Source organism: Paramormyrops kingsleyae, chromosome 7, assembly GCF_048594095.1.
Source record: "Paramormyrops kingsleyae isolate MSU_618 chromosome 7, PKINGS_0.4, whole genome shotgun sequence".
In the NCBI taxonomy this organism is placed as follows: Eukaryota; Metazoa; Chordata; class Actinopteri; order Osteoglossiformes; family Mormyridae; genus Paramormyrops; species Paramormyrops kingsleyae.
In genome coordinates, this window is record NC_132803.1 from 26598971 (window position 1) to 26626841 (window position 27871).

General features: G+C 41.0%; 1 protein-coding gene across 2 annotated transcripts in view; it reads left to right on the forward strand.

Moving 5' to 3' along the window:
- Nucleotides 1-27871, forward strand: part of wdr7 (WD repeat domain 7) — a 75060-nt gene that overhangs the window by 29148 nt on the left and 18041 nt on the right. Inside the window, exons 17-21 of one of the 2 annotated variants that reach the window (XM_023828699.2) lie at nt 804-905; nt 3246-3364; nt 5066-5189; nt 13685-13798; nt 23825-24049. In XM_023828699.2, coding sequence (XP_023684467.1) covers nt 804-905; nt 3246-3364; nt 5066-5189; nt 13685-13798; nt 23825-24049 — 684 coding nt within the window. The remainder of the gene's footprint in view (nt 1-803; nt 906-3245; nt 3365-5065; nt 5190-13684; nt 13799-23824; nt 24050-27871) is intronic. The other variant, XM_023828701.2, reaches the window with a different exon arrangement.

Here is a 27871-nt window from a genome sequence, read left to right on the forward strand (position 1 = left end):
AAAGTCTTTAGGATGCTTAGGAATGTGAAATTATTGATGGCATCTCATTGGGTTAATGACAGTGTGCTTCTGATATGGTTCCTCTTATTTTCTTCTTGTCATTATGTAAAGTCAGACTGGCTGCTCTGTGGCTTCAGCCCTGAATCTGCAGGCCTGAAAATTCACAGGTCTGTGATTTTGTAGGAGCAGACTGATACTGTAGGTCAGGTTACAGTTGCAATATTTCATTAAGTCTGTGTGTTGCATTGACCCTCTTAGCTCCCACCTAAACAGGATACTTTATACTCTTATAGGTACATATGTTTTTTTTTTTTTTGGAAACCTCTTTCTCTAATCATCAATTATTTACATTATATATTAATGTAGTACAATAGAAAATGCAAGCAACCTTTATTGATGTTTGTGCTATTCTTGATAATTGCATTTTATGGTGGTCTGTGATAAATATTTCATTTAGTACACAATAACAGTGGTACAAAATATAGATGTTAGTTGTTATATCGATGTTAATTGCCAGCTGAACAGATTTCAATTACCTTGGTAATTCTTTGTGGTTTTCATTGCATATAAATATTTTTTTTCCTTTTATTGCCATTGGCTCTTTGCAGGTTTTAGCGAATAAATACGACAAATAGGACTTTGGGATCCTTTCCCCTCCCTCTTCTGTCTTGTCACTCTGGTGTTCTTCGTACTAATGCTATTTCTCCACTCCTTTGGAAACTGATGAAGTATTTTCTTTCATTTCTTATTTTGTTGGTTTTCCTTTTCCTGTTCTCTACTTATCTTTCCCTCATCTTTGCAAGCTGCTGCCGCTGTTGCTGCTGCCGCTACCGTCACTCCTACAGCTGGCTCAGGGCTTGTCCCCTCGGGCCCTGCTTTCCATACTTGTCCCTCAGTCAATGAAGGTATTTTTCTGCAGTCTCCCCAGCATCTTCTGCAGTTTGTTTCCCCATCTATCATGTGCCCCCCCCCCCCCCCCCATGCTTCTGTCTCTCCAATCCTCTAGTGTTCTGTCTATGGTCCTGTACTGGTGATTGTGATGTCATAATCATGCAGGTCTGCATGCTTGCTTTTAACGTCAAACTCTGAGCCAAACTCTCAGCCAGGCTTGTTCTTCAGCTGGGTCTCCCGCTATACCGGTACACGCATTGGACCATTTTGTTAATATTCCTGAATGGTCCACTGTCCATGTCAGAAAGAGGCAGTTTCGTTCTGTACCTTTTCTTAAACATGGATTGATACCATTCTGTGACTTAGAAGTGTAACCTACCGATCTTTCTTTCGGGTATCAGATTCATATAGATCTTTTCTTTACATTTTTGAGATTGCCATATTGGTGTAATCCATTTCTTAAGATTGGATTGTTTCCTTAATTTTCATTTCAACCTGCTTTGATGAAGTATAACTTTGGCCATCTGTGAAGAAGCAAGCATGTGCACTTAACTTCAGTGTTTAAGTGAATAGTGCGTTATACAGAAATTGTATAGTGGAACAATGTAGATATAAAATGTGTACATTGTCAGAAAGATTACCTTCTCTGTTCTGCTGTAATGTAGGTAACTTCACAAGTTCTTTAGAACCGAGTGGATACCGGAAATAAAAAGTTTGTGTTAGTATTCAGTTTTTTTACATGAATATGCCTGTTTTAAAAGATGTAAAGGTTTTGTATATAGCATACTGTGTATATGTGTGATATATAATTTGTATGTACATGTAAAAACCTTTACATCCATGCTGCAAGGTACTGAAAATCTGTGTGAGATTTTGGTATATGCAGAGTAACCATGATTCTTAACATGGAAAAGGTGACTGAAAAACAAGCAGTAATTCTTAATAATAAGTTACAACTTCTAAAAATCTAGCATTTATAACTCTGTTTAGCAGTTATATTATACAGTACTTCATTTTAATATACCGTTGGTAAGTTAATGTTGGTTGCTACATGTCAGTACTGCAAACTGGACATTGACCGTTCACTCTTAAATGTTTTATAGTATTAGTACTTATACGTAATTTTTCGTGACTGAAGGTAAGTTTTCTGGACTGTTCAGTTTGTTCTTTTTCAATGGTATGTGCAGTGCAGTGAAAAAGTAAGTACACTCCTTAAAAGTATTTTTCAACATGTTTTTACAAAGTTTTCTTTTAATCTTCATTTGAACAGTATTGATAAATGACCATGATGTCATTTTTCAAACAAAAGTAAAAGTTTGGCCTTAAATCGATTTATTAAACAGAATAAAGCTTTTTCTCTGTGGGGGAAAAAGTAAGTATATCTTTACGTTTAGTACTTTGTATTGCCGTCTTTAATAGAAATAACCTCTTGAAAGCATTTTTTTCTAACTATCAGTTTTTCCATTGACCTGGAGAAAATTTTGCCCTTTCCTCTATGCAGAAATCCCTTTGCCATGTGACTCTGGAGGGCTTTCTTGCATGTACGGCCCTCTTCAAGTCCCCCATTGCATTTCAGTTGGACTGAGATCCAGACTTTGACTTGGCCAATCCATAACGCTCCACTTCTTTGGAATGAGCCACTGTTGCGTAGATTTGCTTATATGTTTGTAATCATTCTAATATTAAATGAGCCACTTATGGTTCATCTTTAAGGTTTTGACAGATGGACTCGTATTACTTTCAAGCACTGTCTGGTCTGATGTTGAATTAGACACTATGATGGCGAGCTGCCCGGGACCTGAGCCTGCCCAGTCCCCCAATCCAAAACAGTCCCCCTCCCAAGTTTGTAGTTGGTATGAGGTTTTTAAACAGCGCTACCTTTGATTCATCATTTCAACACACATTGTGTTATGCCTCCTGCTGGTGCTTTATGGAAAACTTGTTAATGTGTGTGTGTGTTCTTTTGAGGCTCCTTCCCTGCTGATCATCCATGTAGATCATCTTTGCTGTGGGTGTGCTTACGTTGTCACGGCACTGAACATGCATTTAAAAAATGTGGACCTTTTTGGTGTGCAAATTGACTTTTTTTTCCCCCCCATACGGTTTTAAGAAATGGTTCCTTTGCATGCTTCAGAGTGTTTGGTATATTTGTGATGGAAGGACACACTGGACAAACATCTCAAGATCTTGCCTACAAAATCTTTGAAATCTGCCAGTTGTTCCTTTGGTCCTTGAACGTTCAGGGTATCGGTTTGGTGTTGGTGTTCCTCAGACATCAGTCCGTGCGGCTGTTTGGGGGTGTGGAGTCATGTGAGCCATGTTTGAACCAGCAGCGATGCCTGTTGTCCTGACAGGTTGGAGCCAGCTGGCCGCGATGCACTGCGTGATGCTGCCAGACCTCCTGGGCCTGGACAAATTCTGCCCTCCGCTCCTTGAAATGTTGGCCCGCCGGTGGCAAGACCGATGCCTTGAGGTGAGGATTTTGGAGGGGCGACAAGCCTCCTCAAAGGAAGAGACACTTGCGTAAATTTCCTGGTCGGTTTCCTGTCATCTTTTACTTAATGTCCTTGTTCCCTGATCTCTTATTAGGGGGAATATGTTGTGTGGCTCTGTACTACTACTTCGTACATATAACGGTCATATAACGGTAGCTGGAAGGAAACAGATCCGTTGTGTGTTCTGAAGTGAGTAGGCATGTAACTATTCACTTCAGTTCATTAAATTGGGTTCACGATTCAGTCTTCCCACTATATATTAAAAAAAAAATTAAATTAAATCAAGAAAATTTTTATTACCAAAAAAAGCCACATTTTCCCATTTCTTTTTTTTTTATCAACTAAAATATTTCTAACAAATTAAAATACTTTTGTTTCCTTTTCTTAATAATCAACAATAAGTATTTATAAACATTTGTAAAGGTTGCAGTAAAATATAGCAGCCTATTAACTAAAATGTTGGTTTTATTAAAAATGTAAAAAATTCTGCAGGTTGCATTAGTTGCTGGTAAGGAGGCATGTTATTGTGCTATTGTGTGTTATTAAACCACACAGTTATAGCTAGGAAAAACCAAGAGGTTACGTAGCCTAATAATAATTTGAGCTGTTTCACGTTTCTTTTTTCATTCCACGTTTCGAATCTTCATAAATTTGTACCGCGATTTATCCTTGCACAGCATATCATTACATGCCTGGAAGCGGCTCCTACGTCCTTCTTGTGCACTCTGCTTGTTTGCAGATCTCCACCTATAAGCGTGTAGCATCCTGCGCTCCGTTTACAGGGCACTTGTTAATAAACGAGGGTAATGAGCTTAATAAACTCATCTCTTTGGCAGAAATTCCTTCAAGTGTTCAGCTGTGTGTGGATAAAGGGCAGCAGACCTTGAACCTTTATTAGGATTCGGGCCATTAGCAGCTCCATACTCGCTGTATAGTCATTGTCCTCCTCTTATTAAGGTTCTGCTGCATTTCACGGCACCATGATTCCTCATTCTACGGAGAAACACAAAAATCACTGTGTGTTCCGCAGTAGCAGAGATACAGCGTATCTTACATTTCTGCCTAATACTGTATTGCTGGTGACATTTCCAGTTTAGTAAAGTTTCTGTTTTAAATCCATAAAGCTAACTTGACTGTAAAGCTGATGAATTTGTCCCTTTATTATAGAACAATACTCTATTTTACTGTTGTACCTAGTTGCTCAGAGGGTAGTGCTGTTGCTTCACACCTCCACAGTTGGGGGTTCAACTCCTGTTCCCACTGTTTGTGTGGCGTTCGCATGTTCTCCCTGTGTCAGGTGCTGTCCTCTCAATATTCCGCTTCTCCTCCCATAGTCCAAATACTTGCAGGTAGGTGCACCGATGATTGATTGCCCATATCTGAAAAGCAAATGTCTGAAATTTCCCTTCGTCCACGTGATACATTTTTGAGAATTTCTGTGGACTTAGTGAGCTTTGAAAGCTTTAACAAAAGTTCTTTATGGGATTACATGAGGAATTGAGCGAGGTTTTTTTGGTTCTCAATATCGTAACGTGCGTGCCCTGCGATGGACTGGCATCCCATCCAGGCTGTGTTCATTCCCTGTGCTCTGTGTCTCCCCCACAGTCCCGTACTGGATGAAGTGTGACTTGGTGGTGCAGTATGTGCTGGATTAATGTGCCGCCTTGTGTTTCGTTAAGGTCAGGGAGGCCGCACAGGCCCTGCTGCTTGCGGAGCTGCGGAGGATCGGTCAGTCAGGCAGGAAGGACACGATTGACCTGTGGGCTCCGTATTTGCCGCAGTACGTCGACAGCGCCAGCTCCCGTAAGTATGCCTGAAACTTTCAAAAGCCTCTCTAATGATTTTGTAAGATTTCTATCCAAGCTTAACCTTTTCAAAACACATATTGCCGAGATTTTTATGGAAAAGTTTATTTGCAATTTATCAATTGACTGCTGAATGATATTTTTGACTGAAGTAGTTTTAAGAAAAAAATGCAGTTTGTTTGCTTGCTTGTCAATTTTTAGTAACCTGCATAATTATGACTCATAAGGCGAAGAGCTATAGCGCTGAACACTGCCTGGACAATTTCTGTTTAATATGAAACATATAACGCAAGGGCTCCTGGGACTTTGTATGCCTCAATGCAGGACCACTCAAAGCATTAACCAATTAGCTTGACCGTGGCCATTTCTTCTGTTGGCTATCAGGTTTTATTTACTGGTTAAGCAAATTACGTCAAGTAATAAGCAGACACACATCCATAAATGCCGTCTGCATGAAAGTGTTTGGTTTGAGTAACTGCGGAGCAAATTCGATTGTATAGGTAGTTCATAGATTTCATGCTGTTCCCAAACAATAAAGCCAACAAGTGAAGTAACTGATAAGGTCATGAGCCTCCATCCATTGGGAACCGGCCGGTAAATAATTAATTGTGTGAAGGGTAGAATGAAAGCGGGCATCAGTGTCACACTGTTTACCCATCATGACTTAGAAAGAACATTTTATATCCATTTCTTAGTAAAGGAAAAAAAGTGAAACATGATTATTGTGACTAGCTGCAGGAAAAAAAATTACGTGTTCTCCCTTGTTTTATTTTGGCCACGCCCACAGTGACCTTTGTCCAATCCTGATTGACCGGGCACCAAGGCCATGTTTTTACAGGGAACTACGGCAGTCAAATACAACATAACATTTTTTAGTGTTTCTTGACGTGCAGACATAACAAAAATGCCCTCTATGTAGCTGGTTTTAACTGCTTGACGACCCCTTGTTCTGCATGCTCTGTGGACAGTGAACAATGTGTAAACGCTTACAGTAGTTCAAAGCAACGTGAGTTCAAAGCAGATTTTTTTTCCTTCTGATAGTACTTGCAGGACTGCTGCTGAATTGTACTACACACTAAATCAAAACTGCCCATGAATATATGGGGTGGTTTTTGTTAGCAATCATTTCTGAATCACCAGTAACCTTATGTAATATTGGTTTAAAAGGAAAATAAATTTCATGTATTATTAAAAGTTTGGTTTAAACTATTCTAATGTTACTCTCTCTGACTGACAGATTGCACTGGTTATTTGATAGATCAGTGATCAGTTTCTAGATTCTGAATGAGTTGCATTTTTTAGACTGTCACATGTTTACTAGCTTACATGTGTATCAAAAATGCAAAGATTGTACAGTGGTACCTTAGAACTCGAACTTAATCCGTTTAGAACTCCGGATCGAATCCTAAAAAGTTCGAGTTCTGACCGAATTTTCCCCATAAGAAATAATGGAAAACCAATTAAATGGTTCCCGGCCCCAAAAAATTAAACATAAATATGTTTTTTTTTAGCATTTAAACACAAAATGAACCGGATAAAACAAGAAGAGCATTTACTGTACTAAACACATCTAAGCACATTAATCAAAACAGTAATTTTTAAAGTAAGAAAATAAATGTATCCAAACGATGTGTCCTGCCCCGATCGTCCGCTCCTTCTGTGTGCCACGCCCCCTAATTAACCCCGTGTGGAATTCCCGTGTCATCAGCTGTTTCTGGTTGTCATTAGTCCTCTGCATTTAGTCTGCATTTCAGTTTGTTTCCCTAGTCCAGTCATTGTATTGTCCGTCTGCGTTTTGCCTGCCTTACCTGTAATTAAACCCCGTATTCCCCGATAACCTGACGTCTGCGCCTTTGTCTCTGTTCTGTCCCCGCTTGGCGCGACAATATTATTATAATTAAATGTATTAATGGTTTATTATTAATATAAAAATAATTAATAAGAATTCTTTATTTTTAAATGTGTTTTATTATATAATAATTACTGTTACTGTCTATCATTGTCTAAATGTATTTTTACTGTATAAATATATGTATTCAGCTAGTGTAAACATGCACAATGCTATCACACCGAATGCGAGGCTGAGACTGAAGCGTTACCCTTTGTTTCCGCTGAGAGATGTGCCGCGTGACTCATTTCCCCATGCATACAAGTTATCTTAGGTCGGCGTTCACGGTTTGACTTCTGAGATTCAGATAGAGTTCTAGGTATTTTTTTTCAAACTGGTTGGTCCGACTTTTAAGAAATTCGAGTTCTAATGAGTTCGAGAACTGAGGTACCACTGTACTTGTGATCTGGGCAAGACCGATCTTGCTAACTTGCCTCCCAGGAACGAACTTGGGGTGCAGTGAATCATGAGATTGCATACTTGGCAAATGAAACCAATGAATGTAGCCTTGATATTTGTGACGAGGCAAAAACGACAACAAGGATTTTTTACTGTCCTCTGTACTTCTGTTCTTGAGTATTTCGACTGGTCTTCTGCAATGGAAGATGATGTCAAACAGGTACATGAAAACAAAGTACGGTCAAGTACGCATTTAGAAACACCCAGTGTGAGTGTGTGCCCTGTGATAGACTGACGCCAGCTCGCAGTTTCCTGGGAATCCTCCAGGCCCACAGTAGTCCTGCACTGAGTAAGTAGCTATGGTTTTGCCTGCTTCCTCTCCACCTTCTCATGGGTCCCATTTAAGATTCATGCCGCAACCTCTGCATTCAAGAGGTTTCTCCTGTACTCGCCAGGTTTTTCTTTCTGGAAGTCGAGTTGTCCGCTGTCAGTATCTGACAAGTAGGGAAGGTGGCCCCCGCCAGCAGGGGAAGGAGCCCAGGGGAGCGGCTGTCATGGCAACAGGAGCTGGCCAGTGTAGTGTTACGGGGGGGGGGGGGACAGAGGTTGCAGGGTTACTGAATCTGATCTCCTTTGTTTGGGATGGGACTGCTGCTTCTCTGGGCCTGCAGCACCAGAGGCCTGCCCCTTGGCACTGGGGTGGGGGGTAGGGGGGTCTTGGTTTTTGGGAAATTGGTTCTACATGTATCAGTTTTTACAGGGTTTTCACAGTTGAATTGAGTAGGTCTGTAGCTAATGTATGTCTACATATATATTGAGTGCATAAATGTGTAATGGATACATTGCACCTGCATTGTATCTAATGCATATAGTAGAAAATTATAATTTTATATTTTTATGGCTCTCAGTGTTTCAGTACATTTTGACATTATGGAGTTTGAAATCTCAGCTGGATCCTTTGCTCTGTATTTTGCATTCTATAACTTTCATACAATTTGGATTGTGAACCTTGTTATTGTTTAGATACTTTGCATTTAGCTTACTAAATACTTACAGAATAGTTGTAAAACAATCATGAATATTAGTTGCTTCCTGAGTGCTGTTGATCACGTGAAAACTCACTGAGCTTATTTTATATTTACAGATTACTTAAATCAGTATGCAGTTTCTAAATATGAAATGTTTTTAATTCACTTTTAAATAAGAATCAGATTATGAAGTTGCTTAAAGCAATTGAAAATGAGATTGACCCATTTGATCTCATATTAATATCCTTTTAAACTGAGAACTGAAATGAACTTAAATACTGTGTTGTGCCCTAAGCCATGATCTGTACAGGTAAAAATGTGCTGAATTTGTAAACCAGTACAACAGCATGTATGTTCTGTAAGCACTGTGTGAGGGCCAGCAGCCTCAATAGCATTTAATTGTTTTTGGTCTATGCCATGTGATCGCCCTGTCATGCTGCTTCTAAATCAACGCGCGCTTAGGTAGGGAGGCTAAAAGCAAGCGGGCACAGGAGTAATACAATCTTGAGAGAATAGTTAACCTTGAATGCTATCGGCATGAATATTCAGTATCTATTATTGTTACAGGAGGGATTCTGTAGCTTTAGAAATGTTCTGCTTCTTATAAAAGAAGATGAGGATGGAGGGTAGGAAATGCTGCTCCATTATTGCACAGAGGCACGTTTTAGCTGTGTGTTTTCTTGTTGATTTGTAGTAGTTTTTGGTTTTTTGGTTCTGCAAAAATTAAATGAGGATTTTAAAAGAAATGAGGATTTCTGCCTTGGGTTACTTCACACCCAGTAATAGATTATTTGTCAAATTGAATTATTTATGTTAATGTGCGAAGCTGGATGCCATTGACTAAGCTTCAGTGCAGGGATGCCTATAGTCCAGTGTCTCCCAATCTAGTCTTCCCAATGTGGACTGTCTGGCAGGGAGCTGGGAGGGAGCAAAAACGTGGACCGGCTGTGGGTCCCTGAGGATCGGGTTGGGAAACACTGGTCTAGTCCAACAGACAGATTGGAAGCAAGATCGCTGATCCAGTCAAATGGGCATCAAGGAGAAGCTGAGGGTCTCCATTCAACCTGTCTCCCATCAGCCTCCTGCTTTAATACAGCCCACTTAGGATTCAACAAAAAGGAGACAGGAAGCAGATGTTCAGCTATTTGATCTCATTAAATAGACAGGCAGCTTGTAGGAATTCTTTCTCTTCTGTGGATGTCCATGCTGAAGGTGTAGAGAGCTCTCTCTCCTTCCTGCTGCTCATCTAGCCTGGCCACCTGCTTTGGTGTCTTTGCTGTACTCTCCAAGTTATCCTTTTACATTTGCAACTGTAGCAGTTACTGTTTAATAAATGGGAGAATAATTCCCAGAATATCACTGTTTGATCGCTTCCAGCCTCGCAGTACAGAAGTGCTATAATAAGCCTGGTTATTAAATGTGAAAAGGACATTTTAAATGAAAAGCACTAAAACATTTGACATCTGTTACACTGTCCCAGTGAGAACCAGAAAGATGATTATGCAGCTGGAAGCAGATATTTTTGCTTCTCCTTCCTACTTATGTCTTTTTTGACTCTCTTCCTTATTTGTATGCTTGTGCTTCGGTGGGTGTGAGAAAGCATAGTCTATACATGTAATGCCGTCGGGGAACTGGTCTTAGATCGATAAACAGGGTGCGGGGGGAATTAATGCAAGACGGGCAATCCTCTCTCTCAATCATACTGAGAGAGTGAGAGAAATGGGGACGGGAGGGAGAAAATGAGACCTGAAAACCAGGCAGAACAAGTATGTGGTTGTATTTGTCTAGAAGTACACCGTGCTATACACAGATATGTAATGCAGGGGATTAATCTCCAGATTAATCTTCTCCATAGATCTTTGTGCTCTGTCATTGCAAAGGAGCATCTTTCATTGCACTGAGATGAGCCTGACACATTGTCATAGGTACTCGTACCCCAACCCCCGAGTCACATGACGTGGAAATGGCTCCCTTGAGGTGGAAAGAAACTGAGTGTATTGCCTTGAAAGACAAAGCAGAGAGTTTAAGCAGTTTAAGTGAACAGCCAAGCGTCTTTCCAGCTAAGTGCTGACGATGTCAAGATGTGATTTAAGCCTGTGTAAGAGAAGGTGGAAATTCATAATGGAAAATTAATTGTATTGCCTTTGAAAAATGTACCCTCAAGTTAGACCATCAAGTTACCCTCACATTAAAAACGGCTAAAGTCATACTCACTGTAATGCTTGCAGAAAAGTTTGTTTGCACAATAATTTTTGCAGGGAATTACTCATGTGCAATAAACACTAAATTCTTAATATCCTGAAAAAAGTCCAAAAATGTTTTATGGCAATTACCCAGAAAGAACTATCGCCAGTGATCCTTCACCCTACCTTTCTGCTCAACCATCTTCTATACCAGGCACCAACCCACATCCCACCAATGTTTGTCATTACGTAGAATGATGTGAGAACTGCCTTAAAAACACAACAGCGACAACCACACTGCGGGTCCAGATTAGCCCTTTCATACACTGAAATGTTTAATGCCTTGTTACGATAGTGTTCAGTCCCATGATGTCTCAGGCAGTCCAGTGTCATCCGTATCACCTCCTTATCCTTAACTATCTGCAAATGGACTTGTATTTTTTCTCATCAGACAGGCAGGTCTGTTGCAGTTGCAGTGGCTGTTAGTCTGCCACCTATCCATCACATGCCACAACATCAGCGAGCTACAACTTTTTACTGCCTTCGTTTTGGCTTCCAAGATGATCAGTTCAGTAGTGCTTTTTACAAGCTGCCATTTTGATGTTTAGTTCTTTGAATGTGCTACTGGTAGAAACAGAATACAGACTGATGACACTTTAATTGGTCTAATTTACAAATGACAATGAAACTGTCATCAGCAAAAGGTTGCTCAGGCAGTAACTCATAGGTGCTCAAACAATGACCTCCAGTGCACTGGAAGTAATCATCCATCCATCCATCCATCCATCCATTTTCTATACTTCCTTCTTTTATGCAGGGATGGTGCAACAGCCCTTCACAGTGCACACATACTATTTGGAAGCAATCATAGACTTCTAAAAAAACACAAAAATCCAAAACCATTGTCTTAAAATCAGTAACCAGCCAACCATAGGCTTGGGAGTTCCTTGGAAAACAAGATAGTGCTTCCCTGAAATGGGACTTGATGACCAGGTGCATGGTAACAAAGCGCCAGTGGTGATGATCTGAAGGAGCACAGAATCAGGGTGCTATACAGACATCGTACGCATGGTAACAAAGCGCCAGTGGCGATGATCTGAAGGAGCGCAGAATCAGGGTGCTATACAGACATCGTACGCATGGTAACAAAGCGCCAGTGGCGATGATCTGAAGGAGCGCAGAATCAGGGTGCTATACAGACATCGTACGCATGGTAACAAAGCGTCAGTGGCGATGATCTGAAGGAGCGCAGAATCAGGGTGCTATACAGACATCGTACGCATGGTAACAAAGCGCCAGTGGCGATGATCTGAAGGAGCGCAGAATCAGGGTGCTATACAGACATCGTACGCATGGTAACAAAGCGCCAGTGGCGATGATCTGAAGGAGCGCAGAATCAGGGTGCTATACAGACATCGTACGCATGGTAACAAAGCGTCAGTGGCGATGATCTGAAGGAGCGCAGAATCAGGGTGCTATACAGACATCGTACGCATGGTAACAAAGCTCCAGTGGCGATGATCTGAAGGAGCGCAGAATCAGGGTGCTATACAGACATCGTACGTACGCAGACTTCGTAACTGTCAGGCATGGCAGAGAAGCTAGAGTGTATCGTATCCAAGGCATCGAACTTCACAGGATGCGACATCCCATCAGGTAACTGCCTCTGCAGCAGACAGATTGCACTAAGGGCCATCTCAATGAGCTCTGATGTCTCTCATCTAGCTCAGCACCTCTCCCAGAACCTCCCAACTGGTACTTCTCTGACCTACAAAATTGCACATTTAGAAAACGATGTTATTTTTTCTTTCTGTCCTAAGACTAAGTACTTTCCCCTTAGAACCTGTCTGTATTGCAACTCTATATTATACTTTTAACTGTATTATATTTAACTTACAACAGCTGAAATAACTGCACCATATTCCCCGCTATATTCCCTTTATCCACAATTCTGCAGTTGTGGCTTTAGTGCGAGATGTAGTGTGTTAGTCTTGCTGTGAATATCTTACACCTTGTTCCCCGTCTTTGTCTTGTCTTCTGTTGTTGTGCTGGACGAAATCCGAGTTCCACCATTCTGGTTGCACGGTAATAAAATTGATGCTAAATCCTGTATTTGGGAGTTTCTGTGTGTTGGAGGACATTCCCAATGAAAGCTCACCCTGTCTCTCTAGCTCTGACGCTAGTTTAGTCATTAACTTCTGAAGAATATCTCTGTACAGAAGAACTTTCACCTGGGTAAGATTTACTTGGTTAAAAAAAAAAATCAGGTAAAGCCATTTTTCTTTAGATATGTCATTGGTTGCTTGTGGGGTTAATTGAAACATTAAAAAATGTGTTCTCTGGGGGACTGCGATTAATCGGTCTGGCCCTCCATTAAGTAACCCTCGGTTCGTGAGATGTATTAGAAATGCGGTTGGTGGCAGCAGGCCGTTGGAGACTCACCCGAGCTCCATGTGAATTCTCTCTCAGTTCTCACCTTTAATGGAGGCTTTGCAATTAAAAATGGATGGAACCTTTTGCTCCTGTTGTAACGAGAATGAGGTACTAATTAATACAATTTTAAGGTTGTGCTCAAAGCTGCATTTATTGGATTCATTTCCCAGATTTGTAATTGGTGGTAATAAATATTTCTCTTAAAGATCCAAACAGTGTATCTGTCTATTTTTGCCCAAAATGTTATAAAGAACATCCTTTTATTGATGAGATGACAGAATTCCATTTCAGGTGATGCTGCTCTGTCCTGTTGCAATAATACAGTATGTAAAACAAAAAAAAAACACATTGTTTGTATGGGTATTGCGAATGTTGCTTTTTAATGCTCTCATAGTTTTTGATTTATCTGTTTATGCTGTTGGTCTAGGAAGAGTGGTATCTCATTCTTGATTGTATGAAAGTACATGATAAAATGACAATAATGGATATCTCTTAAATCTTAAGATGGTGCGCTTTACTATTTTTCTGTTTGCTTGACCTGGCCTGTATGTTTCTATTGCAGCAGGAACATCTACGGAAAATGTCCAAGCCCCGCCTCCACCAGCTGAGCCCCAGTCTGTGGAAGTGAAGGCTCCAGAGGAGGAGCTGGATGCCACTGATGATGACCTCACTACTGGTAGGCCTAAAACAAAAAGAATATCACCCCCTCCCCCCCCCCTTTTTCCTTGTTAAAATACAGCCTGGTTGATAGATGGATGGACAGCACAAGACAGGACAGATGTGGATGAGACAGATAGATTTAAAACCGTATTTTTACAAGGAATATGTGTAAATATGTCTCTTGTTCTTTTTATTGCTTTTACCTACCACCCCTGAAAGATTTAATGTCCGGGTTCTGTAAGAATTCAAAACTGACCTTCTGGTTACACTGAGTGCTGCACAGGGGAAGGTTACTGGGCTTGTTAATGCTCTTTACGAGAGAGTGATTTGTTCGCACAGCTGTAGATTGCATCCAAGACGCACCGTCATTGGCTCGCCCCTCTTCTATCGATCAGGAAAACCTGTCTCCAGTATCTAATGTGGTTAAGTGTTGTCTTAATCTATCTCAAATGGCCTATTCCTTCTTACAACAAAGGTGCTAAACATTACCAGCTTGTCTCGTCAGAAGAATGATGCCACTGGTCATCCCATGGGACAAGCTGCTCTCAATAGAAAATGCTTTTTGTTCTCTCTTTCATAAATATGGTTTTCTTGTTTTAAGACCTAGGCTTTAACCTTGTGCTCATGTAAGCAGTGCCAAGAAGTCATAGTGCCTATGGGTTGTCGGATCAAGGAATGTAGCAGCAGTACTCCACATCTGTGGCTTAGAATATAGTAGCACTAATTGTGTAAGAGAGAGACAAAAGCTTACATGCTAAGCAGGAAATGAGAAAACTGAAGAATTTTTTCTTTTGACTAAATGCTATGTTACATGAGTAAGTGGTAAACACTGCACCACTGTATTACCCCTTATTTATTTATTTTATTACAACAATAACAATAAAATGTTGACTTGTAAGCACCTTTTTGTATTTACTGCATCCAAGCATTTTTGGTTTATGCTTGGTACATTTCAGGTTCCAGAAATGATCCTTTCTTTTGCAGCTTCAAATTCTTTTGTTAGAATCTCCACGCCCCATTGATGTTGCCTACACATCCTGCTAAAACACTGTACCATAAAGAAGAAACTGTCTGTAGGGTTCTTAAATGGTTTGTAGGGGTTATGTGATTGAGCATCACAACTTATTTTCTTTGATAAGTTGTAGAGCATATTTGTGTTTCTTAGGACAAATAAACATGTAATTATACCTAAAAAAATATTTTGAAACTTGAACATGGAACCTTGTCAGATAGCAAGATGTACTCTTCCAAAATGTGGATAGTGGTTCTCCTAAAAGGTAGCAGATTTGCTTCCTAGACTTTAAAAGTTTGTTGTGAGGTGTATTACCCTTTTTCATGTTATACTCAGAGACTGGTTATTAGAGGAATAGCAGAACCTTATCCAGATGCAACAGTCGCAATGATTAAATCCCAATTGAAAGTGGCTTTGATCTGCTGCAGCTAGGGCTTTGAGTTCCCGCCACGGAGTTGAGTGGTGACAGTAGCCCGTAAGCGCTGCCAGACCTAGTCTAAGCTCTTTAAAAGGATCCCAGCGGGTAACTTTGTTGCGTGGTTGACTTCTGCTGCATGCCTGATGTAGATCCAGGGAGCCTTCCATCTGTGGGGGGTGACAGATGGTCTTAGCTGGGGTGCACACCCCAGGCATGAGCCCATGGCTAATGGGTGGGCAGGCGCTGCTTCACTGGCCACACCTGTCACCCGCCACCCAATGAAACGGAAGATCCCCAGGAAAGGCACCATTGCAAATGCTGAAGATTGAATAAAAGTGCCTGCCACTGAAAGATCCTGAAGTGGACATCTTGAACAATGGCTTTTGAGTCAGACTGAGTGCTTCACACTGGCCAAAGACAAATGAGTGAAGGGCTTTTGTCACAACAGCACCTGCTGCACTCTGGGGTTCACAATTTTCTAATAGGAAGTACTGGATAGATGAGAGTCACAGTTAGGTTAATCATAGTTTAGTTGGTTTATATTCTTCCCCTATTGTATATTCTTACCTTATTGTATGTGCAATTGGTAAAAATATATTGTTTTAACTGGAGTATTGACATAGGAGAAGAGGGTCATGGGTGGGCACTGGCTGCTATATTTGGTAGGGGGAGAGCCTTTCATGGCCAGCGTAGGACATAAGGCAAAGGAACACCCCCAGATGGCATTGCAGGCCTATGTAGGGCACTTATTATGGGCAGCTTTCGAGATCATCTGACTGTATGTGTGTGATCTGCTGGGGGAAACACTGTACCATTAAGAAGAAACTGTCTGTGGGCTTCATAAATGGTTTTTCAGGGTCATGTGGTTAAATATCACTATGTAGTTTCCCATCGGAAATCCCCTCCACAAACACGAGGAGATCATACACATTCCAAATACGACTCCCCAACCCTGCAGTGCTAACCTCTGAGCCAATGTGCTAATTCACGTGTGTTACTACCCAAATAAACACCCATCTGCCCGGGGATGTAGCACAAGGCATGATCTGCTGTGAAAGCGATGGATAGATGCTTATGTGGTATTATGGGAATACGGTATTCCACAGTATTTTGGCTATTCCACAGTATTATGTGAGAGAATGAGAGAAAGGGAGGGGGGAGATTTAAAAATCCTGGAATAATGTTGCTTTTGGAAATACCATCAAAATACAGTGTACTGCAGTATAATGTCAGGGCAGTATGACTATTAAACATTAGATACCGCCCAAGAAATCTCCAACTCTGCAATATACATACATTGAAAATGTTGCATTAAGATTTATAAGTGGCCAGTAGTTATTTTCAGAACTTATTGCCTTTTTTGACTTTGGTTTATGACATTCGCATCCACTTTGTCATGTGCACAGCTAACAGTGAGTGTCCACCTGAAAATGGGGGGCAGCAGTGAGCATTACGGTCCCTAGTCTTGGACCTGAAGGGCAAAGTTCCAGTCCAGTTTAATATAATTACAGTAAAATCCCGTTATAGTGGACTCGCTTATAACGGAATATCGTCTATAACGGACGAGGTCCACTGGTCCCGGCTGTGCGCCTTTAAGAACATGCAGAAAAAGCATCGAATATAGCGGACTCGCATATAAAAGAATTTCGCTTATAATGGAAAAACAATTTGGTCCCCAGGGCCGCTTTTAGCTGTAGTTTTGTTCGGCTATAACCGACATGCAGCTCCGCCTACAAGGCGTGTGGCGTGCCGGTGATATCCAGCGCAGATACGTAGTCGGGATTATTAATAGTCACGCATCTGGTCAGGTAAAGTTGGATTACTACATGTACAATATAATAATCTATACCACAAGTGTGTCTGCTGAGGTGTGGCATGAGTAAATGGTGTCCTGTAGTTGTGTTCTGGGCATACAGCAACTCTGGATATAACTGACTGTTTTGCCAGGTCCCTTGAAGTCCACTATAACTGGATTTTACTGTATTATTTTTAATATAAAGCACTAGATTAGTCTGATTTGCCACCCATTTATTATTATAATTTGATGTAATAGACAATATTGCTCAGTGTGGAACATGCTGGTCATGGCTTGTAATTTTAACTGCAAGCCCCTCTTGACTATGGAAACATTACCACTCCGGTTGCCCTTTCCTAACCTTCAAATGAATTACCGTTGATTCAAAATTTGATTAAAAATCCTTGTTTGCAGACAGCTTAAAGCCTAATTGATTGGAAGCCTAATAGTGTGTTGGGTATTAAGCAGCAGAGATTATTGATAAATCCATGTGCCAATGGAGCGTGTTGAAAGTGAAACGCACTGGCTTTGCTGGTGTCCAGCACGCTGCTTCACAGAGCAGCCCTGGATTGTTAAGTCTTTCACCTCCCAAACTTAACACTGCTTAGCGACGGCACGGCAAAGTGCCCCTTTTCAAACAATCTGCGGCGAGTCCAGTGTTGACTAAGCGATGATTTAAAGCTGGTCTTCCTCTCGGCCACCTGCACCATTCTCAATAGAACTCAATGGCCCAGTGTCCCCTATTGAAAAGTCATGATGGCTAAGGATGTTCCTTTGAATAGACAACATTTACTGAAGTAGTAATAAGGGCAAGTGCCCCATAGAACGTCAACTTAAAGAATGCATTACATGTGTTAGCAGTGTAGTTACAAGGAACAAAGCCCAAGGACATGGGTACAGATGTGCAAAAGCACATGGCTGTTCCTTCACTGGCCTGTGCATTTGCGTGTGTTACTCTGCTCACACAAAACCACCACAAAAGCCAGTGTGAGATTCACATTAACACCTTTCCCTTATTTACCAATTTCAGAAATTCACATAACAGCAGGATAAATATAATCTAATATCAGCTTTTATTTGTAATACATTAAGTGCCTATTTGTTAAAAACTTCCAGTGTTAAATATGAATCTGGCTAATGCTACGTTCACACCGCAAACGTCAAAGACGCCAGCCGTCGCTCCCGCCGCCCTGAACGCGACGCTAGCCAACGCCGGAGACGCTCTCTGACGTCATAGAGTGGGCGGGGACAAGGCCACTCAGAATGCCAGGCTCTGAGAACTTTTTAACGACAGTTCTACTAAAACACATAATTATGTTTTGACAAACACTAATGCTATAAATAGGTTTAACATTACCGACAATTTGCACTGTTTTCTCTGCTATGGCGCCAAAATTACTACAAAAAAATATATTATGCACTTCACCATCTCACCTGGAACACCGATTGTTTCGGACACTCTGGTCCATGCCTCATTTTTTTAAATTTATGTCCCTGTATGCAAACAGAGACACATCATATATAACTGGGTACCCGGCCACAGCAATAATAAGTCTCTCCTTCATTGTGCCTAGGAACGGTTGGGTCGGAACAAAAGTTTACACGCTTATGTTCTGCGGCGCTCTCTTTAGCGGAGCATCTCTACATTCCCATTGGTTGCCGCCCAACCGCGTCACAGCTCATTACCATAAAGTTGACTGGGATTCAACTTCTGTCTGACGCTCCCGCCGCCCAGATCGCGACGCGCCGCGCTGCTCCTCGACGCCTCCCGACGCTCCCTCCCATAGAGAATGAATGACTTCCGGTCGCTTTGACGCTCTCGCCGCTCGCAGTGTGAACGTAGCATTAGACCTTAAGTTTAATGGTAATTGGTTCACTGATAGTAGAGTTGTGTGTTTTGGAACACACCCCTAGATTGTGTGAGGAGCTTGGTGCTCAGAAATTGGCTTTTGGTGGGAAATCAGCTGTCTGACACCTAAGTGACTGCAGAAAGCATGCTGATGTTGATCCTGCTGGCTCAATGGGCCAGAAGAGGGGAGACAGCTGGAGAAAGAGCATGATTAAGTGAGGGACATGAGTGAAAGTTAGAAACTTTCAACCATTAAGATGTTAATAAGCGGTATAGAGGTTGATGGGGTGCGGATTCCTTCGTCCAATCCACCCATCCATAGTGTTTATAAAATAAAGTATTAAAGTCTAGTAATGCCGGTTTTTGGAGTCTGTTTTTAATATACTTTTGTAGTTATACTTTAAAAAACTATTTTGTAAATCCATTCAGGGACTGGAAAAAAAATCTGCCTGTTAGAGTATCTGTGTATTTTCACATCAAGTTATTTAAGTATTCACACACAAGAGAACCTTGAACATTTGCAGAACCACACACTTTCATTTTGAGTAAGGTTAACCAGGCTTATCACCTTAGATTTTAATAGTGGAATTCAAGCATAAGAGACTCCGAAATGTTAATATGTTAAGTTTAATAGTGCATAATCCCACTCTTTTTAATCATAATTACTGCTGTGTGTTGAGCAGAATGTATATTGGTTTACATTTTTAATTTGCTGGTTTTATTTTGTGTGTACTATTCATTCCTGCCCGTAAATTTATAGCGTTTACTAGGACAATGAAATGCATTGCTCTTTTGTATAACCAGACTTCGAGAACTTTCTGCCTAGCTTTTGTTTCATGCGGCTTGATAAAAACTCTATCTATAAATCAGAATAGAGGATGGTAATGCAAATTTAAAACGTTGTCTACACTTACCTAAAGGATTATTAGGAACACCTGTTCAATTTCTCATTAATGCAATTATCTAATCAACCAATCACATGGCAGTTGCTTCAATGCATTTAGGGGTGTGGTCCTGGTCAAGACAATCTCCTGAACTCCAAACTGAATGTCAGAATGGGAAAGAAAGGTGATTTAAGCAATTTTGAGCGTGGCATGGTTGTTGGTGCCAGACGGGCCGGTCTGAGTATTTCACAATCTGCTCAGTTACTGGGATTTTCACGCACAACCATTTCTAGGGTTTACAAAGAATGGTGTGCAAAGGGAAAAACATCCAGTATGCGGCAGTCCTGTGGGCGAAAATGCCTTGTTGATGTTAGAGGTCAGAGGAGAATGGGCCGACTGATTCAAGCTGATAGAAGAGCAACTTTGACTGAAATAACCACTCGTTACAACCGAGGTATGCAGCAAAGCATTTGTGAAGCCACAACACGCACAACCTTGAGGCGGATGGGCTACAACAGCAGAAGACCCCACCGGGTACCACTCATCTCCACTACAAATAGGAAAAAGAGGCTACAATTTGCACGAGCTCACCAAAATTGGACAGTTGAAGACTGGAAAAATGTTGCCTGGTCTGATGAGTCTCGATTTCTGTTGAGACATTCAAATGGTAGAGTCAGAATTTGGCGTAAACAGAATGAGGACATGGATCCATCATGCCTTGTTACCACTGTGCAGGCTGGTGGTGGTGGTGTAATGGTGTGGGGGATGTTTTCTTGGCACACTTTAGGCCCCTTAGTGCCAATTGGGCATCGTTTAAATGCCACGGCCTACCTGAGCATTGTTTCTGACCATGTCCATCCCTTTATGACCACCATGTACCCATCCTCTGATGGCTACTTCCAGCAGGATAATGCACCATGTCACAAAGCTCGAATCATTTCAAATTGGTTTCTTGAACATGACAATGAGTTCACTGTACTAAAATGGCCCCCACAGTCACCAGATCTCAACCCAATAGAGCATCTTTGGGATGTGGTGGAACGGGAGCTTTGTGCCCTGGATGTGCATCCCACAAATCTCCATCAACTGCAAGATGCTATCCTATCAATATGGGCCAACATTTCTAAAGAATGCTTTCAGCACCTTGTAGAATCAATGCCACGTAGAATTAAGGCAGTTCTGATGGCGAAAGGGGGTCAAACACCGTATTAGTATGGTGTTCCTAATAATCCTTTAGGTGAGTGTATACTTGTGTTTTATTGGTCAGGCCATGACTTTTACTGAAATACTTGGAGATGAGATTTTTTTTTCTGCCTTTTTGGTCTTGCATATAGCACCTCCCCCCCCCCCACCCTTGTTTTTACATGTTTTGGTCTGGTCCATTTCGGGATTATTAATTTTCAGGCTTTCACTGGATGATCAGCTCCCTTGTCAGGAAAATGGATCTTCGTGTCTGTCCTTAGCGATGACTGAGCACTGCTGTGCCAGTGTAAGAAATAGGAATTTGCCAGTGGATTGATGATAGTGCAGAAGCAGGGATTTTGCTTATTACCTTTTTCCTTTTTCTGTTCTTCCTCGTCTTAAAGGGTTAATGCAGTCACACAGAGCAAAGTGATATATGAACATCCATAGGTACTTGACAGAGGGAAGAGGAATCAAAGAATCCGCATGTGTACAGTACAGTATAAAAGCAGGTGTACCGGTCTCCCTAAACCTCAAGTGTTTAAGAAACACCGCTAACTCCAACAGATCCAAATACATTTTAAAAATCACATGCAAAGAGCTTGTTTGTGCTGCACTTTGATTTGATTTTATACCATATTTCTAAATACCTGTGTGCAATAAATTTGGGAGAAATCAATAGAATGCTAGAATTCTAGTGTTAAAATGTGGTTAAGTACAATATGAAACATGTTGGGTTGGTGACTTATGATGAAATATTATCATTGGCTTGGTTTTGCCCTTCTCGATGCTAACCGCAACTTGGGCAGTAACGGCCAAACCAAAAAAAACACCATTTCGGTTTAGGTTTGGCTGCTATAATTTGCTTTTTTCTACATACCTGACTAAAAGGAAATAGCTTGTATCTCAGCTAGTTTCTTTTAGCCTTTACATCCAGCTGATTTAAAATGAAGAGATTAATCTTTTCTTCCCAAGAATATGTTGGCGGTGACAGCCCATCCATTAAAAATATAACTAAAGACAAAGCTGTCAGTGAGCAGGTAAATAAGTGTTTCCTAGATTGGTTGTGGGTGTTTTGAGTGGCAGACTTTGCGATGTCGAATTGGCAGGGAAACGCGACTGTGACTATGTAATAAATGTGGAATGAATGACTGGAAAACTAAGAAGCCATCTGTATTTTTGGCCGCACCTTCTGTCTGTCTGTCTGTCTATATAAAGTAATATTTTTGTGTGTGTGTTTTTTATTTTTAATTTTTTTTATTATATATAAAAAACATTTGCACAGTATATACATGACTGGGCTGTTCCCCAAAATGATGAATCATGTATGTTATATTCCAAAAAGTCTTACAACAGTAAGGAAAAGCAGTCATTTTAAAGTGGTTCCATCAAACTAGATATTGGTATCAATGTGGCATTTTCAAAAACGATCTTCACTGAAACAGTTGGTCTCTCTCTTGCTCAATAAACCAATTAATTCTTGCTATGTTTATCTGACTGGGCTGCACATTAGACTCTTGCTGACTATCAGCGTTTGTCAACCAGTGTCACATCTAGTTAGCTGGAAGCTGACAGGAGAAAGGTACGCTTGACCTTCCTTATAACCCCACATATGGTCCCAGCATCTCCTGTACTTTAGCAACACTGCATACAAGATGGACCAACCACTGGTGTTCGGTTTCCTGTCGGAAATGTGCACATGGTGCTGTCCCACTCCTGCCGGCTCGACAGTCAGTCTGGGAGGCTCGGCTCGGCCCTGGTCCTATTGATCGGACCCCCAGTGCCCCTGTTCCTCCAGCTGCCTCACTGGCTCCTCTCAGTGCCTGTCCTGTGCAATAGAGCGGAAATCCATAATCGGCTCGGTGCTCACCCAGGCAAGAAACCAAGTGAAATGCTATCAACCAATCTTCAATCCATGGAGCGTTGCCTATTTGTCTTGGTCTGGGGATGTCATGCCGGCTCTCATTCCCATTGACGGACTGTGGGGTTAGGGAGTAATCAGCATGCTTCAGATCAACAAGCAGTAAGATACGGGATACGTGTCTTTATCTTACTGAATGAAACCCAACTTCGCAAACAAACAACGTGCATTAATCGGAGTGTTATGCGATGAATTTGCAATTAAAGTGCGTAATGTTGTCACTAAGTAAACATTAAAAGTTTAATTTCACTTGTAAATGATGCTTAACTAAATGGTCTTTTTAACAATCCTTTGACAGATCAACATGGGAAGGCTCTCAACCTTTTATTTCCAGAATTTGGGTTTAAATAGTTTTATATTCTTAGTGTACCATTTAAAGAATGGTTTTGATCTCTTTTGGAAGTATGTTAATGTTTTGAAAGCACTTGTCCTCAACTTAAAATTCATAATCTTGTACGTGTTTTATTTTGTTAATGTGTTTTTCTCTTAGATGTGCAATTATCTGCTGCTTTTAAAATTGTCCATATTACAACAAAACATGATCTTCCTTGCTTTACGATGGTTTGACTTCGTATACATTCCAACTTTACAATTCAGTACTTTGAATTTTGACCTACTGATGCAAGACTATGGTAGCATCCACCCAATCATGCTTCCAGTTTCTGTAGCCATCTTGACCTGTGTTTTTTTCTGAGCCTTTAATATCTGATAAATGCCCAATTGTGTCATATTCATATTCGACTTACAATATTTCCACATTTCGATTGGTTCATCAGACCATAACCCCCCCCCCCCCCCAAAAGTGGAGGAGCATCTACATATTCGAGAAATGTTAATATGAACTACCTGTATGAATATGAAAGTTCCAGAAAGTAAAATCCTAGTTTGACGACTTATAGAAGATGCATCCATGGCCTGTAAGATACCTTAGTGCCCTGAATCCCTGCTGTAATAAGCATCCTCTGCTTTTTATTTCCATAGGCTGCCTCAGCAACCTGCCACCAAACGCAAAGAAGATTTCCAACTCATATGAAGAGCGACGCAAACAGGCCACAGCCATCGTCCTACTTGGAGTCATCGGTGCCGAGTTCGGGGCGGAAATCGAGCCCCCTAAACTCCTGTCTAGGGCCCGTACCACTACCCAGGCTCCTGACGGGTTCGGCCTGACCACCGGGGGGTCCAATTACTCTCTCGCCAGGCATACATGTGAGTGTCCACTATTGAGGGCTGTGGGGTCTTTTGGGAATTTCAGTTTTGCACCAGCTGCCTTGCTTTCATAGGTAAATAACTGTCAATATTGATCCTATTCAGCGGTACTCTGAAGATTTTTTGTTTTAGAATAACTGAATTACAGTACTGAATTGCAGTGTTTCCAATACATTCTTGTCTTTATTTTCTCTTTAGTCCATGGGGAACACAATGAAGAGAAACTAACCTTTATAAATCCAAAGGATGCTATATTTTCTCTTTTTTTTTCATAGCAATTGCAAAGTGGTCTGTGTTTATAGAGAGGTCGTTGTTTGTAGAGTAGTAAGAGCTGAACAAGTTGGGATACAAGGCTGTGTATGTATGAGCAATACGAAACTGGCAGACAAAATGCTTCACTATAATGATGTAGCAAAGCATCTCCTCAGAAATACTTAAACTGCAACCTTCAGTACTTGAGGCAAAGAAGTAAACTTCAAATTGGGTACTCATCTGACCTGGCTCTCTCAATTTCAGTTGAATTCAATGTTATTTGTATAGCGCATTTTCACATTACATTGTCTCAAAGTGCTTTACATTATCCCCCAGTGAGCACGCCAGAGGACACAGTGGCAAGGGAAAAACTTCTTAGTAGGAAGAAACCTTGGGAGGAACTAAGGGCCGGCCAAGGAAGTCAAATGAACAAGATAACAAAATCCTAATTTACACTGTCCAAATTGGGGCGATTCAACCCAAAACTGAAAAAAAGATTAGTTTCAGTCCCATTATATTTGAGAGAAGTCTGGCATTTCAACAACCAATATCTCCAAAACTAGGCAACTCCCAGCAGAACAACCTAGCACTGAGACATATCTTCTTCAGTTTTGGGTGAGCAGCCCCTTTAAATTATTCTGTATGGTGTTATTAATGCAGATTAGCTGCTTGTTGCACAGCTTCCAATTTCATCATTTAAATGAGTTCAGTCTATATTGGCTTACATGTGTGTACAGCAGGAAGTTTTTAAAATAATGTGCCTCGCCTGTCAAGTACCAGTGCCAATCCAGAAACTTAAATCTGCAAATTGCACAGTATGGTGCCTCAAAGCAGGAAGTTGGTTTTAATTTATGTCTGAATCTCTTTAATGCAGAGAAGGCAGCCCAGCTTTTGGCTCACCTGCAGAATGAAGTTGTTGCTTTTTGACCTCATAAAAAGCCTTGGATCTTATCAGAATTGCAGCACTAAAGAGGAGGTATATAAAATACCCCAGTCATCTTGAACAGTAGTGCAGCTTGCTGGTCTTTAGCGTAGAATGTGACAAATGAGATGTGCCGTTAAATGGCAAATTATTATTTTTTTTTACCGGTTTCTGTCGTGGCAGCATTGTCTGAAAAGCTGCTGATGCTTGATCTGTCACAGCCAGACAGGCGCACTGGTCCTGCAGACAGAGATAGATCCTGAAGCCAGAACGTGGAACCGCCTTGCGCTTCACCCTCCCTGAGTAGGGCAGCTTACCTGCACCGTTGGTCCATAGGTTTGCCCAGAAGGATGAATAAATCCCATGAAGGCTATAAACGGCTGAACCCTCCATGCTAAGCCTTACTCTGTAGCCAGCCAGGAGGAACCTGTAACCTAGAATAAAAATTGGTGAATTTAGAGAACTTATCCCCTTATCAAACTTTACAAAACCACATTGAAGCCTGCTAGCTAATATAGATTTCAACTGATTGTTATCAGTGATGCTGAGTGCTTTATTCCTAAGGACAACCAGAACCAAAACATTTCCTCCAAGTATTTCCACAGTAGATTACTCTGTTTTTCATCCATTGGCTGAGTATAGGTAATGGGTCAGCAGGGACTTAATGTGGTTTTGTATTTACATTCCTGTCTACAAATATATCATCGTTGTTCAGGTCATCAGTCTAAATAATTAATGATTTGGCAAAAGTATTGGAATTAGTTGAATGCAGGAGATTGTGACCCAGTTGTTCATATGTTCTGTTAGAAATGATTATATGTGCACAATCTAGTAAAATCATTGTTCATTATCATTATTTACCAATAATTTTAAACAAGCAAAAATGCAGTCCGGCTACTTTTTAACGCAAATAGCTTGCATGCAGCAAATCATTTGGCTATAACTGGATCCACACAACATGCAGACAGGGTCAGTTTGTTCAGTTACTGTTTGGCTAAGCTTTAGTGTGGCTTAGCTGTAGGATCTAAGCGATTTTTGAATGTTGCATGATTGTTGGTGCCAGACATGGTGGTTCCAGAATTTTGGAAACAGCCAGACTTTTCACTTACTATAGTGTCTAGAATTTACAGAGAAACAAAAATCATCCAGCCAATGGCAGTTCTAAGGGTGAAAATATCTTAATTAGATGTTAATTTATGAGAAAGGTCAGAGGAGAGTGCCCAGACTCTTTATAGCTAACAGGAAGGTCACAAGTGCAAAGATATCAGCCCAGTACGACAATGGTGTCCATGATGGCTTCTCTGAGTGCACATTTAATTTTCCCTTGGAGCAGTTCTATGGGCAAAAGTGGGTCCTACTCGGTACTAGCCTGTAGTACTTAATGAAGTAGCCTGTTTGGTCACACACAGTAGCTTTGATCCTTTTCTGATACTGTAAATGTTATGGCGGAATAGCTTTACCGGCAGCGTGTTTTGCATCTTGCAGACATCCATTATGCTCTGCGGGGACTGTAGAGGGTGTGTGTGTGTGTATTTTTATAAACTGCAACATCGATAAGCCAGTAACCCCTCACTATGATTACTCTTAATATCACTGGGCTGTCTCAGCCTGAGGGTGGGAATTGTGAGGCCGGCTAGCAGGGATGTCGTGGGAGGTGAAGGGACCTCCTCCCATCCTGCTGGCCACCTGACACCCCATTTCATTCCTGGGTGTGAAATGAGACCATTAAGCACCGCTGACACTGATCGAGGTCTCCTCATCAAGGCAACCTTCTCTCATGCTATGTTCACCAGGGAATGTCCACACTGAGGGAGACTTTTCTTTTTCAGGATTTATATTACAAGCAGTATAGAGCAGTTATTACTGAAGCTGAAAATGAAATGTATACCATCAGGATAAGTATTACAGCTTATATACCTTTGAGTAACTAATAATGAATACATTTATCCTGGTAAAAAATTAGGTAATGAAATTTCTGCTCATAATATTTTTAATCACTTGGAAGTGGTCAAGGTCAAACTTTTATCTATAGCACATTTAAAATATCCAAAGTTGACCGAAATGGTGAATTGGCAGATATGTAAATTTGGATGCATGTACAGCATTGAACTCCAGAACTTTTGCTTGTTCTGATATCTGTTCATAACTTGCCAAAATGTTTGGTCCTTCAAAGGGAAGCATCGGCTGAGCATGATGTGTTTCTGAAGTGTCTGTTCAGGGGAAAAGTAAGCAAGTGGAAAACTAGAATCACTGCTGAAAGTAACTTTTCAATTCAGCAGTGAGTGCACTGTGCAGGATCTATAATGAACCTAATGTGAAACGTGTCACAGTAAAATGTTTTAAATAATGTTTTCTCCTTTTTCTGGATAGTCGGCTGTTTTCAGGGGTGGACTGTTTTCGCCACATTATGGGACACATTGAGCTGTGCTACACACTGGTCAGATTTTTTCCTTTATATGTTGGTCATTCAGGGCATCCATGACAGGAAAACACTCGTCCCTGCTGGGCGAACAGTGTGTGTTTGCATAGTGTCTCCCATTCTTCTTCGGTTTGATATAATTTTAACTTTTACTTTCATAATTTATTTTTTTTTGTCTTTCCCCAGAATATAATTTGTATCTTTTAACAATGTAAGCAATTTATCAATG